This window comes from Somniosus microcephalus, chromosome 14 (assembly GCF_052327205.1).
Source record: "Somniosus microcephalus isolate GS21.2 chromosome 14, FLI_Smic_1.0, whole genome shotgun sequence".
Classification (NCBI taxonomy): Eukaryota; Metazoa; Chordata; class Chondrichthyes; order Squaliformes; family Somniosidae; genus Somniosus; species Somniosus microcephalus.
The window spans coordinates 44,083,847-44,098,052 of NC_141000.1; the positions used below are offsets into that span (position 1 = coordinate 44,083,847).

The 14,206-nt window shown below is 49.9% G+C and overlaps 1 protein-coding gene across 1 annotated transcript in view; it reads right to left on the reverse strand.

The window, feature by feature from the left end:
• ace2 (angiotensin I converting enzyme 2) overlaps positions 1-14,206 on the reverse strand; it is a 120,175-nt gene that overhangs the window by 94,704 nt on the left and 11,265 nt on the right. Inside the window, 5 exon segments of the mRNA XM_086006522.1 lie at positions 198-295; positions 2,837-2,945; positions 4,247-4,359; positions 4,449-4,592; positions 12,662-12,755. Coding sequence (XP_085862648.1) covers positions 198-295; positions 2,837-2,945; positions 4,247-4,359; positions 4,449-4,592; positions 12,662-12,755 — 558 coding nt within the window.

Genomic DNA, 14,206 nt, shown 5'->3' on the forward strand with positions numbered 1-14,206 from the left:
GGCACGGGGCCGAACGACCTTTTTTCACTTATTTTTTATTTACAAAACTCCATGGTTTTGATAAAATATAAACTTCAAAAAAATTTAAATTGGTATTTTTTTCTTTCAACTGATCCTATTCAAGTAACTGTATTTGTTATAGTATAACTAAATCCATTAACACCCCTAATATAGGAAGGGCATGGCAGTCAACGTACCTGTTTTACCATTTCAGATGTCACATCTATGTCTTCCTGTGCTGGATATGGAATTGACCAAGGATACAGGTTTCCCCAAAATCTTCCCCACATGTCACCTGAAGATGAACTAAAATTTAGATTGGAATGCCCCTAAGATGGCAGTGCCTCATGGTGTGCCAGCTGCATGTTGTGTACAATATTTACAAGACCCAGGAACAGGTGCAGGAAAGGTGATATATTGTAAGGGACCTGGCAAAATAACAGTATCATATACTAAGACTGCATGCCACAGAATGAGTACATTTCAACCGGTCTGTACTTGCCAGGCCTTCACACAACTGTACAGCTCTTTCATTGCACCTTGTGCATATCCACAATTCAGCAGGGCACACACTCAAGAAAAAAAGAAAGACTTGCATTTATATAGCGCCTTTTCTGACCTCAAGACATCCCAAAGTGCTTTACAGCCAATTAAATAATTTTTCTTTTGAAGTGTAGTCATTTGTTATAATATAGGAAACTCACAGCAGCCAATTTGCACACAGCAAGCTCCCACAAACAACAATGTGATAAAGGCCAGATAATTTGTTTTTTAATGACATTGGTTGAGGGATAAATATTGTCCAGGACACCAGGGAGAACTCCCCTGCTCTTCTTTGAAATAGTACCATGGGATCTTTTACCTGAGAGAGCAAACAGGACCTTGGTTTAATATCACATCGGAAAGACAGCACCTCTGACAGCCAGCACTGAAGTGCCAGCCTAGATTTTGTGCTTAAGTCTCTGGAGTGGGACTTGAACCCACAACCTTCTGACACAGAGATGAGGGTGCTGCCCACTGAGCCACGGCTAGCATTTTACAAGTGTAAGTCTTGTACTCACATCTGGCAAGAGTTTCACACATCAACCCATCGTAATACAAACACGGATACTGACTGACTCTTAGGATGGGCTTGAAGTTGGGTATTCGGCAGCTATTAGTGGCCCCCGTGTACTTTGGGAAATGTGACAGCATGGTGATGTTCAGTGAAAGGGAGATGAAAGAGCAGGCCATGCTGACCGATGCATCGAGCACCTGTTTTATCTGTAAGCAGCACGTTAGCTGATATCGCAGTGCTGTCCCAGGATGGGTCACAAGCAGAATTGTTTCGGGCAGTGCTATCCCAATGGTGCAATTTTCTAGCAGGCTTGCTTGCTGCCATTCCCTCTCCCCAGTGCCTCTTTAACAGTCAACATAGAATTGATTCTTTATGACTCCCAATACTATTAGTGTTCCTTTCCTATAACTTACTGCTATCAAGCAGTTGATGTTTGATTCTACTTGTTTTTGTGAATAAGTAAGATTCTTTACTTCAGTTAATGTCCTGGTGTGTTTATACCATGGGGTGCATTGGGCAAATACCCTCATGACAAAAAAGACAAAAAGCAAGACTTGCATTTATATAGCACCTTTCACAACAAACCAGCCATCTCAAAGCTCTTTACAGCCAATGAAGTACTTTTGAAGCGTAGTCACTGTTGTAATGTGGGAAACACAGCAGCCAATTTGCGCACAGCAAGCTCCCAGAAACAGCAATGTGACGATGACCAGATAACTTGTTTTAGTGATGTTGATTGAGAGATAAATATTGGCCAAGACACTGGGGATAACTCCCCTGCTCTTCTTCGAAATAGTGCCATGGGATCTTTTACGTCCACCCGAGAGAGCAGAAGGGGCCTCGGTTTAACGCCTCATCCAAAAGACGACACCTCCAACAGTGCAGCACTCCCTCAGCACTGCAATGGAGTGTCAGCCGAGATTTATGTGCTCAAGTCCCAGGAGTGGGCCTATGAACCCACAACCTTCTGACTCAGAGGTAAGTGTGCTACCCACTGAGCCACAGCTGAAATGTGACAAACACAAGAGCTCCCTCTAAAAGGAGGTGCCATCAATAAACAGCTGATTGCCTGTTCAAATTTAAAATGGCAGCAGTAAATGTAAATGATCATTTGGAAGTTGAACCAGTCACTGGCCTCAGTGCTCACCGGTGGCGGTCGGTTTCAGGTTAACTACTGGACACCCCATGGTCATCTGAGCGTATGCTAAAGATCGCAACATGGGCAAAGCAGTTCACAGACCTTACACATCCTGCATGATGAATCAGGCCAAGCCCAGGAACAGATTAACCGGGAGATGCTCTGAACTGCATGCCCTGCGCTCCATGGGGAAAAAGTATATCAGAAGCTGAGGAACTGCCCCTTCAATTAGTGGGATTCAGTTCATGTCCGTATTTCATATCAGTTTGAGTGTAAATGAGTAGCACTTCCCTAACAATCAGTATCTCATATAGCCAATTGGTTAGAGACAGACTGCTCTAGCCAGGTAGTGCTGAAGATGGAGTTACATTAACAGAGGCTGGACCGCTGTATATAATTTTGTTTTAAAACTTAATTGTTCCTTTCCATCCAATCTTGGATTGCAAAGAATCCTAAACCAAATTCTGGTGAAGTGTCCTGTGCGAGTCTTTAGCAGGCTGTAAATGAGGAAAGCATATAAGAATATCAATACTTCATCTATTCTGCCTGCTACTACTACAGGCTGATCCATTCTTTATTCAACAAAATAAAAGGAACCAGAATATTCCTCGGCTATGGAGAGGAATGGAAAATGGTCTTACCCAATAAATGAGCAGGGAGACATCCTGTTGAATTGACACGTTCTGGTCCAAAAGTATCTCTGAGCTTCGCTCTCACATAGGCATGCAGTTCCTTGTACAGAGGCATTATCTAGTGGTGAAATGGGAATAGATTGTGGGTAATGTTACTTTTATTGAGTAACAGGTGGGTTATTCAGTAAAATATATAAAACGAATCAGCATTGCTGCAATATTTTTGATCTAGACCCTGGTTAGTTTAGAAACCAATACAATATACTAGCAGATCTCCTGTGGTATTATCATGGTGAGCCAGGAATACAGTGTTTACATCAATATGGGTGACCATATAGAAGAGTGCTGCTTACAGGAAGTGCACACTATATGTGAACCATTTAATATATTGCAGATATAAGGGCTGCTAGTTCCTTGCTGCATTCCCTGAATTAAGTGTAGCCCAGAGTTGTCCAATAGAAATCGCTGACTAGCCACAGGGGTAGGTATGGCGATACTGTTTCAGCCACATGCTAGTTGAAAATGTCTTGCCCGCAATGCAGGTAAATGTATATTTATTAAAAAATCATTGGCACCATTCAGTGTGAAGCTTTGCAGTCTTTCACTTTCAAAGTTTGGAATTCTGACATTCTTTTATCCGACGCCATATCTTGATGCAGCTTTGATTATTTTGTCCATTTGTGAGCAGTGCTCTCACTTCATCAGAGTGATTGATCAGAATGCACAGGGAGTGGTACCAAATAAGAGGGGCGGTTGTCCATTGCTGGAGCAGAATCACCCACCCTGTGGGCTCATTGTAATCGCAGAGTGGCACCCTGCCACTTCCAGAGCGCGAGAGCAAGAGGCCGCTTAGGACGGTGATTAATAGGTGATGAGGAAGCTTCAGTTCTACCTGACACTACATTTGATAGCCATAGCACGCCAATCTATCCTTCTGGGATCAATTGCCATGTGCTTATTACAATGTTAAGCCCAGAATGGGATCTAGGCCTGGTCGTAGGAGATGTTGTTAATACTGGGTCTGTCTGGAGCACATCCAGCAGGATTCCCAGAGTAGCTCAGGCTCAACCCCAAACCTCTGCTGGGATGTGGGGGATGGGTGAGCGGGAAAAGTGTCCCCCTCAGATTGGGACTTCCTGGGTATTGTAAAAGGGGCAAGAAGCTGTTGGATCTGCCCAGAAATTATGACTCTCTGCCACAATGCAGCCACAATTCTGCTCTACAGGGGGTACAATTTCCAGGCTGCCCCTCCAATATATTCAAGCAATTATTTCAGTAAGTGATCAAATATTTGTTTGCTCAAATAATTTACGGCTTGAGAGACTAGAAGCAGACATTACAATCAGAAGCTTTTAGAATCCCACAATCAGGTGAAAAATATAGACAGAAAGTGTGATCAGTGTAAGAAATGAGTTTAACCTTCCAGAACAGTTCCTCCACATCTGTCATAAGCTCATCCCGACTGTACGCATACTCTCCCACGTCATCGGTTTCATAGTTTCCCCTCCAGTAATCACCATAATCTTTATATCCTTCAGAGAAAACAAACAAGCCAATTTATAATCGCAGATTCCTCATACTATTGCTTACGGTCTCAAATGTAATTTATTTAGCTGGTTACCATTCAATTTTGCTGCCTTGTTCTTCAAATCGGAATATTCTTCATAGAGTGGTCTGAGTTTTCTCCCCACGTTAAATCTCCAACCTTCCCAAGCCCAGAGCCTCTCGTTGTAATCCTTGCTTTCAGACATCAGAATGGTCAACCCTGAATAAAAGCAAGAGGATGAGGAACAATCTTGTAGGATAATCATCAACAGAAAGGCTAGCTCTCAAATTATCCTTCCCAGTAAAAATCACGGCCTAATCTATCTTCGTCAGTATGTTCCCGGGATTGTCATTCCATTGGTGACCATGTTGCCTCTATTACAGATCTTTGGAGCTCTGGTCTTCAACACTGCTGAAACATCTGTCATTGATTTCGAGGGCTCAAGAAGATTTTGGCAACAAGTGACTATCAAACGCCAACTTGGCTCCAGTGACACTTGTGCCTCTGAATCAGAAGATTGTGAGTTCAAGACCCACACGCCACAACCCTTGCACTTAAGCAAATAAACCAGACTGATACAGGGTAATACTGACTGAGTGCTGCACTGTCGGAGGGTCAGTACTGAGTTAGTGCTGCACTGTCGGAGGGTCAGTACTGAGGGAGCGCTGCACTGTCAGAGGGTCAGTACTGAGGGAGCACAGCACTGTCGGAGGGTCAGTACTGAGGGAGCACTGCACTGTCAGAGGGTCAGTACTGAGGTAGCGCTGCACTGTCAGAGGGGCTGTACTGAGGTAGTGCTGCACTGTCGGAGTGGAAGCACTGAGGGAGTGCTGCACAGTCGGAGGTTCAGTACTGAGGGAGCACAGCACTGTCGGAGGGGCTGTACTGAGGTAGCGCTGCACTGTCAGAGGGGCTGTACTGAGGGAGTGCTGCACTGTCAGCGGGGCAGTACTGAGGGAACACTACACTGTTGGAGGGCAATACTGAGGGAGAACTGCACGGTCGGAGGGGCACTACTGAGGGAATGCTGCACTGTTGGAGGGGCAGTACTGAGGGAGCGCTGCACTGTCCAAGGGGCAGTACTGAGGGAGCACAGCACTGTTGGAGGGCAGTACTGAGGGAGTGCTGCACTTTTGGAGGGCAGTACTCAGGGGGTGCTGCACTGTCAGAGGGGCAGCACTGAGGGAGTGCTGCACTGTCGGAGGGTCAGTACTGAGTTAGTGCTGCACTGTCGGAGGGTCAGTACTGAGGGAGCGCTGCACTGTCAGAGGGTCAGTACTGAGGGAGCACAGCACTGTCGGAGGGTCAGTACTGAGGGAGCACTGCACTGTCAGAGGGTCAGTACTGAGGTAGCGCTGCACTGTCAGAGGGGCTGTACTGAGGTAGTGCTGCACTGTCGGAGTGGAAGTACTGAGGGAGTGCTGCACAGTCGGAGGTTCAGTACTGAGGGAGCACAGCACTGTCGGAGGGGCTGTACTGAGGTAGCGCTGCACTGTCAGAGGGGCTGTACTGAGGGAGTGCTGCACTGTCAGCGGGGCAGTACTGAGGGAACACTACACTGTTGGAGGGCAATACTGAGGGAGAACTGCACGGTCGGAGGGGCACTACTGAGGGAATGCTGCACTGTTGGAGGGGCAGTACTGAGGGAGCACAGCACTGTTGGAGGGCATTACTGAGGGAGTGCTGCACTTTTGGAGGGCAGTACTCAGGGGGTGCTGCACTGTCAGAGGGGCAGCACTGAGGGAGCGCTGCACTGTTGGAGGGTCAGTACTGAGTGAGTACTGCACTGTCGGAGGGTCAGTACTGAGTGAGTGCTGCAATGTCGAAGGGTCAATACTGAGTGAGTGCAGCACTGTCGGAGGGATAGTAATGAGGGAGTGCTGCACTGTCGGATTGTCAGTACTGAGGGAGTGCTGCACTGTCGGAGTGTCAGTACTGAGGGAGCGCTGAACTGTCGGAGGATCAATACTGAGGGAACACAGCACGTTCACAGGGTCAGTACTGAGGGAAAACACAGCACTTTCTGAGGGTCAGTACTAAGGGAGCGCTGCACTGTGGGACGGTCAGCACTGAGGGAACACAGCACTGTCGGAAGGTCAGTACTGAGGGAACACAGCACTTTCGGATGGTCAGTAGTGAGGGAGCACTGCACTGGCGGAAGGTCAGCACTGAGGGAGCGCTGCACTGTCGGAGGGGCGGTACTGAGGAAGCACTGCACTGTCAGTGGATCAGAACTGAGGGAGCGCTGCACTGTCAGACGGGTAGTACTGAGTGAATGCTGCACTGTCGGAGGGTCACAACTGAGGAGACACAGCTCTGTCTGAGAGGCAGGACTGAGGGAGTGCTGCACTGTCGGAGGTTCAGTAGTAAGGGAGCGCTGCACTGTCAGAGGGGCAGTACTGAGGGAGTGCTGCACTATCGGATGGGCAGTACTGAGTAAGTGCAGCACTGTCGAAGGGACAATACTGAGTGAGTGCTGCACTGTCGGAGGGTCAGTACTGAGGAAGCGCTGCACTGTCGGAAAGGTCAGTACTGAGTTAGTGCTGCACTGTCAGAGGGTCTGAGGGAGCCCTGCACTGTCGGAGGGTCAGTACTGAGGGAGCACTGCACTGTCGGAGGGTCAGTACTGAGGTAGCGCTGCACTGTCGGAGGGGCTGTACTGAGGTAGTGCTGCACTGTCAGAGTGGAATTACTGAGGGAGTGCTGCACTGTCGGAGGTTCAGTACTGAAGGAGCATAGCACTGTCGGAGGGGCTGTACTGAGGTAGCGCTGCACTGTCGGAGGGGCTGTACTGAGGGAGTGCTGCACTGTCAGAGGGGCAGTACTGAGGGAACACTACACTGTTGGAGGGCAGTACTGAGGGAGAACTGCACGGTCAGAGAGGCAGTACTGAGGGAGTGCTGCACTGTTGGAGGGGCAGTACTGACGGAGCGCTGCACTGTCTAAGGGGCAGTACTGAGGGAGCACAGCACTGTTGTAGGGCAGTACTGAGGGAGTGCTGCACTTATGGAGGGCAGTACTCAGGGAGTGCTGCACTGTCATAGGGGCAGCACTGAGGGAGAGCTGCACTGTCGGAAGGTCAGTACTGAGTGAATGCTGCACTGTCGGAGGGTCAGTACTGAGGAGACACAGTTCTGTCAGAGAGACAGTACTGAGGGAGTGCTGCACTGTCGGATTGTCAGTACTGAGGGAGTGCTGCACTGTCGGAGTGTCAGTACTGAGGGAGCGCTGCACTGTCGGAGGATCAATACTGAGGGAACACAGCACGTTCAGAGGGTCAGTACTGAGGGAAAACACAGCACTTTCTGAGGGTCAGTACTAAGGGAGCGCTGCACTGTGGGACGGTCAGCACTGAGGGAACACAGCACTGTCGGAAGGTCAGTACTGAGGGAACACAGCACTTTCGGATGGTCAGTAGTGAGGGAGCACTGCACTGGCGAAAGGTCAGCACTGAGGGAGCGCTGCACTGTCGGAGAGGCGGTACTGAGGAAGCACTGCACTGTCAGTGGATCAGAACTGAGGGAGCGCTGCACTGTCAGACGGGTAGTACTGAGTGAATGCTGCACTGTCGGAGGGTCACAACTGAGGAGAAACAGCTCTGTCTGAGAGGCAGTACTGAGGGAGTGCTGCACTGTCGGAGGTTCAGTAGTAAGGGAGCGCTGCACTGTCAGAGGTTCAGTAGTAAGGGAGCGCTGCACTGTCAGAGGGGCAGTACTGAGGGAGTGCTGCACTATCGGATGGGCAGTACTGAGTAAGTGCAGCACTGTCGAAGGGACAATACTGAGTGAGTGCTGCACTGTCGGAGGGTCAGTACTGAGGAAGCGCTGCACTGTCGGAAAGGTCAGTACTGAGTTAGTGCTGCACTGTCAGAGGGTCAGTACTGAGGGAGCCCTGCACTGTCGGAGGGTCAGTACTGAGGGAGCACTGCACTGTCGGAGGGTCAGTACTGAGGTAGCGCTGCACTGTCGGAGGGGCTGTACTGAGGTAGTGCTGCACTGTCAGAGTGGAATTACTGAGGGAGTGCTGCACTGTCGGAGGTTCAGTACTGAGGGAGCATAGCACTGTCGGAGGGGCTGTACTGAGGTAGCGCTGCACTGTCGGAGGGGCTGTACTGAGGGAGTGCTGCACTGTTATAGGGGCAGCACTGAGGGAGAGCTGCACTGTCGGAAGGTCAGTACTGAGTGAATGCTGCACTGTCGGAGGGTCAGTACTGAGGAGACACAGTTTTGTCAGAGAGGCAGTACTGAGGGAGTGCTGCACTGTCGGAGGTTCAGTAGTAAGGGAGCGCTGCACTGTCAGAGGGGCAGTACTGAGGGAGTGCTGCACTATCGGATGGGCAATACTGAGTAAGTGCAGCACTGTCGAAGGGACAATACTGAGTGAGTGCTGCACTGTCGGAGGGTCAGTACTGAGGAAGCGCTGCACTGTCGGAAAGGTCAGTACTGAGTTAGTGCTGCACTGTCAGAGGGTCTGAGGGAGCCCTGCACTGTCGGAGGGTCAGTACTGAGGGAGCACTGCACTGTCGGAGGGTCAGTACTGAGGTAGCGCTGCACTGTCGGAGGGGCTGTACTGAGGTAGTGCTGCACTGTCAGAGTGGAATTACTGAGGGAGTGCTGCACTGTCGGAGGTTCAGTACTGAAGGAGCATAGCACTGTCGGAGGGGCTGTACTGAGGTAGCGCTGCACTGTCGGAGGGGCTGTACTGAGGGAATGCTGCATGGTCAGAGGGGCAGTACTGAGGGAACACTACACTGTTGGAGGGCAGTACTGAGGAAGAACTACACGGTCAGAGAGGCAGTACTGAGGGAGTGCTGCACTGTTGGAGGGGCAGTACTGACGGAGCGCTGCACTGTCCAAGGGGCAGTACTGAGGGAGCGCAGCACTGTTGGAGGGCAGTACTGAGGGAGTGCTGCACTTATGGAGGGCAGTACTCAGGGAGTGCTGCACTGTTATAGGGGCAGCACTGAGGGAGAGCTGCACTGTCGGAAGGTCAGTACTGAGTGAATGCTGCACTGTCGGAGGGTCAGTACTGAGGAGACACAGTTTTGTCAGAGAGACAGTACTGAGGGACTGCTGCACTGTCAGAGGTTCAGTAGTAAGGGTGCGCTGCACCATCAGAGGGGCAGTACTGAGGGAATGCTGCACTATCGGATGGGCAGTACTGAGGGAATGCTGCACTGTCAGAGGGTCAGTACTGAGTGAGTGCAGCACTGTCAAAGGGACAGTACTGAGTGAGTGCTGCACTGTCAGAGGATCAGTATTGAGGAAGCGCTGTACTGTCAGAGGGTCAGTACTGAGGGAGTGCTGCACTGTCGAGTGTAAGTACTGAGGGAACGCTGCACTGTCGGAGGGTCAGTACTGAGGGAACACAGCACTGTCGGAGGGTCAGTACTGAGGGAACGCAACACTTTCGGAGGGTCTGTACTGAGGGAGTGCTGCACTGTCGGAGGGTCAGTACTGAGGAAGCGTTGCACTGTGGGATGGTCAGCACTGAGGGAACACAGCACTTTCGGAGGGCCAGTAGTGATGGAGCACTGCACTGCCCAATGGGCAGTAATGAAGGAGCACTACACTATTGGAGGGCAGTACTGAGGGAGCACAGCACTGTCGGAGAGGCTGTACTATGGTAGCGCTGCCTCTCTCCCCTCCTTTAAGGCGCTCCTTAAAACCTATCTCTTTAACCAAGCTTTTGGTCACCTGCCCTCATATCTCCTTATGTGCTTCGGTCAAATTTTGTTTGATAATGCTCCTGTGAGGCCCTTAGGACATTTACCACTTTAAAGGCGCTATATAAATGCAAACTGTTGTTGATTTCTGTGAATGCAATTGTAATGTATTATCATATGGTTTATCACATGGTTTAGTATGAGCATGCTCAGTTCGGTCTAGCCTACTGAACAAGCACCTTGACGAGCAGCTCATCGTGTCTCTGTCCTTCATTTGTTCTATGCACATATATTACATTTTTGGCGACGAGAATGGCATCCTAAAGCCATTTTTAGGGATTATAGAAGGACACAGTTTTCAACCTTCGAGTGGAAAAGGTTAAGGTGAATTTGTGACACCGAAACTGAATTTTTTGCGCTGTTTTACTGTTAATGTTGATGCAGAATTGTCTGTGCTTCACCTTCGTGTATGTATACACAGCAACAGCAGCGTTGATTCTCACAGGTACACAGGTAGCGTGCTGAATCACTGTTCAACGGGATCGGGACAATCATGGCCACGCCTACAGGATTTTTTTTTAGGGCCAATAACATTATTGAGACCGAAGGTGCAGATGAGAATGTTCAAGCTCAACATAAAGTAATTCTTGAATGGAGAAAAACAATTTTTCGAAAGTTGATCGGGCCAGATGTCTACGGAACGTTGACAAACCTACTCGCACTAGGGAAAGCGAAGGATGCGTTGTTTGAAGACGTTGTCGAGAAACTCGAGGGCCATTTCGACCCAAAGCCATTAGAAATAGTAGAGAGCTATAGGTTTGGTACCAGAAACCAAAAAGGAAGTGAAACCATCAGTGAGTACATTGTAGCTCTTAAGAACCTGTCTTTGCATTGTAACTTTGGCACATTTTTGGATTGTGCATTGCGAGATAAGTTTGTGTGTGGACTAGTGGATGAGTGCACGCAGTCAATAGTTACTGAACACTCCAAACCTATTGGTTGACAAAGAATGCAAAATTGCCCGATCTATGGAGATGGCGTCTAAGAATGCTAGGGAGCTCCATCCAACTCAAGTGACTAGTGCAGCTGAGGTCTACAGTCACAAAGTCACTGCCGAACCTAAAGCTGTGAGACTGGGTCAAAAGCATGTTGATGAGAGCAGTTCAGTGAATTGTTATCGCTGCAATGGAAATCACTCACCACAGACCTGCTAATACTGAAATGTCGAAGCCTGTCTATTGTAAGGCAAGGCCGGTTTCCTATGTGTTGAAAAGTCAGGTGGAGGAAGAGCTAGAGAAACTGAGAGAGAACGAAGTGCTAGTAAAAACTGACAAATGTGAATGGGTTGCCCCGATCTTGGTAGTGCCCAAAGCAGACAAAACTGTGCGCTTGTGCGGTAACTACAAAGTTACTATCAACCAAGCAGTTGATGATGAGCAGTTCCCGTTATCTACATCCCAAGATTTGTATGCAGCACTCTCTGATTGGCAGAAAGTTTACCCTGATAACCGATCACAAACCGTTCCTAGCAATATTGGGGCCCAAATCTGCCATCCCTGCAATGGCCGCATCAAGAATGCAACGTTAGGCAGTGTTGTTGTCACAATATGACGACAAGATTGAATATCGCACTTCAAAGCAAAATGCAATCACAGATGTCTTATCCAGGTTTCCACATGAGGACTCATGTTGGGAGTGAAGGTGAGATTTTCACACTAGTTGCAGTTGACTTTCCCGTGAATGCAACTGAGATTGCAGATGAGACTCAAAAGCTCAGTACTGAAAAGAGTGAATGAAAATACATTGAATGGATGGGCTGATCTGTGTCTGGACAGAGTTGAAACCATTCCATACCGTCATACTGAATTGTCTTGTGAGCAAGGTTGTATCAAGTGGGGAAACAGAGTGGTGGTACCTACTTCTTTGAGTTCGGAACCAGAACAAATCAGCCCGAAAATTGGTTCAACACCAAAACCTTCTGTAAGGAGATCAGGAAGGCTCCGCAAACCTGTTATTAAATTGGATTTATAGTTCATTTGTAGTTGATTTTAAAAAAGCCTGGTGTTTTTGTTATGTGGTACATGTAATTCTGGGAAAGGTGGGACTATAGTTCTGTTGTATTTGAGAGGGGAATAGGTACATTTTTTTAAGAGGGAAGCAGTGTAGTATATTATCACATGGTTTAGTATGAGCATGCTCAGTTCGCTATGGCCTAGTAAACAAGCACCTTGACTAGCAACTCATCGTGTCTCTCTCCTTCATTTGTTCTACACACATATATTACAGCGATGGTGCTGGCTGGCTCGGGGTAAACCAGTGTGGCATCGGGGACCTGGAGCAAGAGTTAGGACCCATACTTGCATATACAAATGGACTAACATCTGCTTCAGGCGTGGCCAAAGGTGCCTCTTGTCTGTCCTTGCCCAATATGGCACACTTCCTGCCCGCCATATTGGGGCCATAAGAGCCACGTATCCCCTGAAAAACAGGCACTGTGAGGACCAATTTAACCCCACATTCCAACAGTTGAGCTGTCGCTAACACTGCAGCTATTTGTGTGTAGGATGTGTGTGTGAGCAGCACTGGGAAAGAGGAGCTGTGAAATGAGAGTTGCATCAGTTACCCGGCTCCAGTTCCATGCAGTCGAAGGGTTTATCTGGATTGCAGACTATCCCAGTGCTGTAGATCGTGCTCATTTCATTCTGAATTTGGTTCAGCTGCAATCAGAAAAAGGACAAGATATTGAGCTATGATGATAAGCATTTCTCACACTGCCCAGGGACATGTCACATTAACCAGAGGGCCGGTTTCACCCCTGCAATTTTCTCAGGCATTGAGTTCTCCATATCAGTCAGACTGTCTTGGGGCAGCATCTAGCAGACATGGGCACAGGGAGGAATATTCAGCACTGAGTCAATGGCCTTGATATTAACCCCCCCCCACCCCCGCACCCCCAGCAGCCTGTAGAGGGTCACGGTGGGGGGGGGGTAAAAATGTAAAAACTTGGAACGAGTCCCCAGCTCGCTGTGTACGCACCTGTTGCCATTTTCACAGCGGGGGTTGCGTGGTCTGCGAGCGTCTCGCCATGGAGAGATGGGACGCTTCATTAACAGAGTTAAATCAGGCTCCCACAGGGCAATTGGAAGCCTGATTTAAATGTAACAGTTGCAGTGTTGGTTTCTCAGGGCTCAGGAAACCCGGCAGTGAAAGGCAGGCGGGAGCTGTCGGCTCCAGAAGGCAAGAACCTTTTCCAGCATTCCTTGTGGGCCAGCAGGAGCAGGAGCAGGATTGGTCCCCCCAGCTCCCCTCAAGGAAGCTTTCGGCCTCCCCGCTCCTGATCGCGGCCTCTCTTCCCCCATCCCCTCCCAGCATCGGTATCCATTCACTGCAGTGATCACAGCCCCCTCTCCCCCCCCTCCCCCAACACCGATGTCCACTCCCTGCAGTGATCACAGCCCCCTCTCTCCCCCCTCCTCCAACACCGATGTCCACTCCCTGCAGTGATCACACCCCCCTCTCTCCCCCTCCCCCAACAGCGATGTCCACTCCCTGCAGTGATCACAGCCCCCTCACTCCCCCTCCCCCAACAGCGATGTCCACTCCCTGCAGTGATCACAGCCCCCTCTCTCACTCTCCACAACACTGATGTCCACTCCCTGCAGTGATCACAGCCCCCTCTCTCCCCCCTGCCCAGCACTGATGTCCACTCCCTGCAGTGATCACAGCCCCCTCTCTACCCCCTCCCCCAACACCGATGTCCACTCCCTGCAGTGATCACAGCCCCCTCTCACCCCTCCCCCAACACTGATGTCCACTCCCTGCAGTGATCACAGCCCCCTCTCTCCCCCCTCCCCAACACCGATGTCCACTCCCTGCTGTGATCACAGCCCCCTCTCTACCCCCTCCCCCAACACTGATGTCCACTCCCTGCAGTGATCACAGCCCCCTCTCTCCCCCCTCCCCCAACACCGATGTCCACTCCCTGCAGTGATCACAGCCCCCTCTCTCCCCGCTCCCCCAACACTGATGTCCACTCCCTGCAGTGATCACAGCCCCCTCTCTCCCCCTCCCCCAACACCGATGTCCACTCCATGCAGTGATCACAGCCCCCTCTCCCCCCCTCCCCCAACACCGATGTCCGCTCCCTGCAGTGATCACAGCCCCCTCT